This window comes from Propithecus coquereli, unplaced genomic scaffold, assembly GCF_000956105.1.
Source record: "Propithecus coquereli isolate 6110/MARCELLA unplaced genomic scaffold, Pcoq_1.0 Scaffold7, whole genome shotgun sequence".
Classification (NCBI taxonomy): Eukaryota; Metazoa; Chordata; class Mammalia; order Primates; family Indriidae; genus Propithecus; species Propithecus coquereli.
The window spans coordinates 12,007,468-12,009,134 of record NW_012153062.1 but is presented as its reverse complement, the minus strand read 5'-3'; the positions used below and the strand labels follow the sequence as shown (position 1 = coordinate 12,009,134).

The following is a 1,667-nucleotide window of genomic DNA, read 5'->3' as shown; positions in this document are numbered from 1 at the left end:
GATACTAAAGGAAGAATTCTCCCACCAATTGGATGCTTATAATTGTGTCACAAAACTTAGTAAAAATGTGACTGTATATATGAAAAACAAAAGGAAAAGACATGTGGGATGGTGATTCACTGTGTTCTAAAAAATTCTAGCATGGTTTTGCCCATTATAACCAGGAAATTTTCAATGTAGGGGAAATTGAAGCAAACCCACCAAGATCTGAAATTGATGAGAATACTCAGACTTCCTTGGAGAATTTCAGCAGAACAGCATCTGGAGGTGCATTTGTGGTATCACAAGTTCCAGGTCTTCCCTTGCCTGACCTGTACCCACCAAGTCAAATCACAGACCTTGAGGCCACACCTCACGGAGATGAGATCACTCTAACATGGACGGCACCAGGAGATGATTTTGATGTTGGAAAAGGTAAGGACAAAGTGTCATGTGGTTTTGACTTAAGTGAAAGGAGATTATTCCAACAGCAAGGGTGTAAGGATGGGTGAGGGGAGAATTGTTTTTAATCGAAAGCTCAGCAAATTATGAATTTTAAAATCTGATATTTTTGAATCAAACAAACACGACAGATTTAACCTGGCCCTACATTTCGTACAAAGAAGGGAGCATTTGACAAAGCTTAGAAGTCAGAATTCAGCCTTTATTGAAAAATGAGTAAGGTTTTTGATATGAATATTTGCTTTGTATAACTAAATATTTTTTAGCATAAATAAAAAGGAAGTAATAAGCTATGCACCAGTTTCTAAACTATGTGTTAACTTTTTTTTCTTAGTTCAATATTACATCGTGAGAATAAGTGGAAGTATGCTTGATCTAAGAGACAATTTTGATGATGCTCTTCAAGTAAACACTAGTGATCTGGTACCACATGAGGCCAACTTCAAGGAAACCTTTTCATTTAAACCAGGACATATCTCAGAAGAAAATATAACCCACATATTTATTGCCATTAAAAGTGTAGATAAAAGCAATTTGACATCAAAAATATCCAACATAGCACAAGTAGCATTGTTTATCCCTGAAGCGGATCCTAGCCCTGATGAAAATTATCCTAATCCTAATCCTGATCCTGATAAAAATCATCATAATTCTGGAGTTAATATTTCTGTACTGGTGTTGTCAGTGGCTGGGTCTGTTATAGTTGTTACTATTATTGTAAGTATTACTATTTGTATCTTAAAGCAGAGACAACCTTCAAGTATACCTAGAACAGGGTTTTAAAAAACAAAAGCCACATAAGTAAAGGATATTTCTGAATTTTAAAATTCATCCTGTGTGATCATAAACTCAGAAAAATACTTTAAGAAGTCTAGAAAGGATATTTTGATTAAAAATAAACATCCATGGATGAGTGAAAAACTGTAAGTCAAAAATTAAAGTTTAAAAATTTTATTTATTTGTTATTTTGTCATAAATAGTGATAAATAAAGATTCTTTTTCTTATTGGTCCCTGGTTGTACATTATTTGACACAAGAGTTTTCTGAAATGGTATTTCAAATTTCATCAATTAATTAAAATAGTCTATTTGAGTAGTCAAAATATAAGTAAAGGAAAGCAAATAATATTTGGGAAAAATGAATTTAGTCTTGATATTGTTAAGTATAAATTGATGATATTGTATTCACCCAAAACCTCCAACTGTATACTACAGTTACTAAGGTTA

General features: G+C 32.7%; 1 protein-coding gene across 1 annotated transcript in view; it reads left to right on the top strand.

The window, feature by feature from the left end:
- CLCA4 (chloride channel accessory 4) overlaps positions 1-1,224 on the top strand; it is a 28,255-nt gene extending 27,031 nt beyond the window's left edge. Inside the window, 2 exon segments of the mRNA XM_012661026.1 lie at positions 181-414; positions 776-1,224. Coding sequence (XP_012516480.1) covers positions 181-414; positions 776-1,224 — 683 coding nt within the window.
- The last annotated feature ends 443 nt before the right edge of the window (positions 1,225-1,667 follow it).